This window comes from Ailuropoda melanoleuca, unplaced genomic scaffold (assembly GCF_002007445.2).
Source record: "Ailuropoda melanoleuca isolate Jingjing unplaced genomic scaffold, ASM200744v2 unplaced-scaffold54987, whole genome shotgun sequence".
Lineage (NCBI taxonomy): Eukaryota > Metazoa > Chordata > Mammalia > Carnivora > Ursidae > Ailuropoda > Ailuropoda melanoleuca.
In genome coordinates, this window is record NW_023228266.1 from 1 (window position 1) to 812 (window position 812).

General features: G+C 53.8%; 1 protein-coding gene across 1 annotated transcript; it reads left to right on the plus strand.

Annotated features, from left to right (window-relative positions):
- Nucleotides 1-222: 222 nt before the first annotated feature.
- On the plus strand, nucleotides 223-806 carry LOC117799675 (myosin heavy chain, skeletal muscle-like; the record flags this gene model as incomplete). The annotated part of the gene is made up of 2 exons (XM_034652165.1): nucleotides 223-595; nucleotides 718-806. Coding segments are annotated over 2 exons (462 nt in total), but the record flags the coding sequence as incomplete, so codon positions are not given.
- Nucleotides 807-812: the final 6 nt, after the last annotated feature.

Below are 812 nucleotides of genomic sequence, written 5' to 3' on the forward strand. Positions count from 1 at the left end.
CAAAACCGTGGATGAATTTAAAGTATCTATAAGGTGATTTATGCTCCTAAGAAATGGGATGATTTAAATGTGATTATTATGCGATAGTAAAATAAAAAACAAACAGCAATGCAAGAGATGTTATTTCTGCCCTTCAGGTAAATCAGGGATTTTTTAAGATCGTTTTGAATATTGTAGAGTTAGAGGTACGAATAGCCCACTGAAGCTTTATCCCCACTAAAGGTGGTGGTGTGGCAGGCTCTGTCCCTTCATTGGCACCATTTCTGTTTTGCTTTGTTCTCTAAAGGCCGCCCTTGAGCATGAAGAGGCCAAGATCCTCCGAATCCAGCTTGAACTGACGCAGGTGAAATCAGAAATCGACAGAAAGATCGCTGAGAAGGACGAAGAGATCGAGCAGCTGAAGAGGAACTACCAGCGAACGGTAGAGACCATGCAGAGCGCCCTGGACGCCGAAGTGCGCAGCCGGAACGAGGCCATCAGGATCAAGAAGAAGATGGAGGGCGACCTGAACGAGATTGAGATCCAGCTGAGCCACGCCAACCGCCAGGCCGCAGAGACCGTCAAGCACCTCCGCAGTGTCCAAGGGCAGCTGAAGGTCTGGGACGGCTCCTGGGCGGGGACACCTCTCCCCGCCCCGCAAACACGCAGAGACGCGGGCTAGACTCGCGGCCCTCCCGCCCCCGCGCCAACCCGACTTCTCCTGGCTTGTCTGGCTAGGACACCCAGCTCCACCTAGACGACGCCCTCCGCGGCCAGGAGGACCTGAAGGAGCAGCTGGCCATGGTGGAGCGCAGAGCCAACCTGCTGCAGGC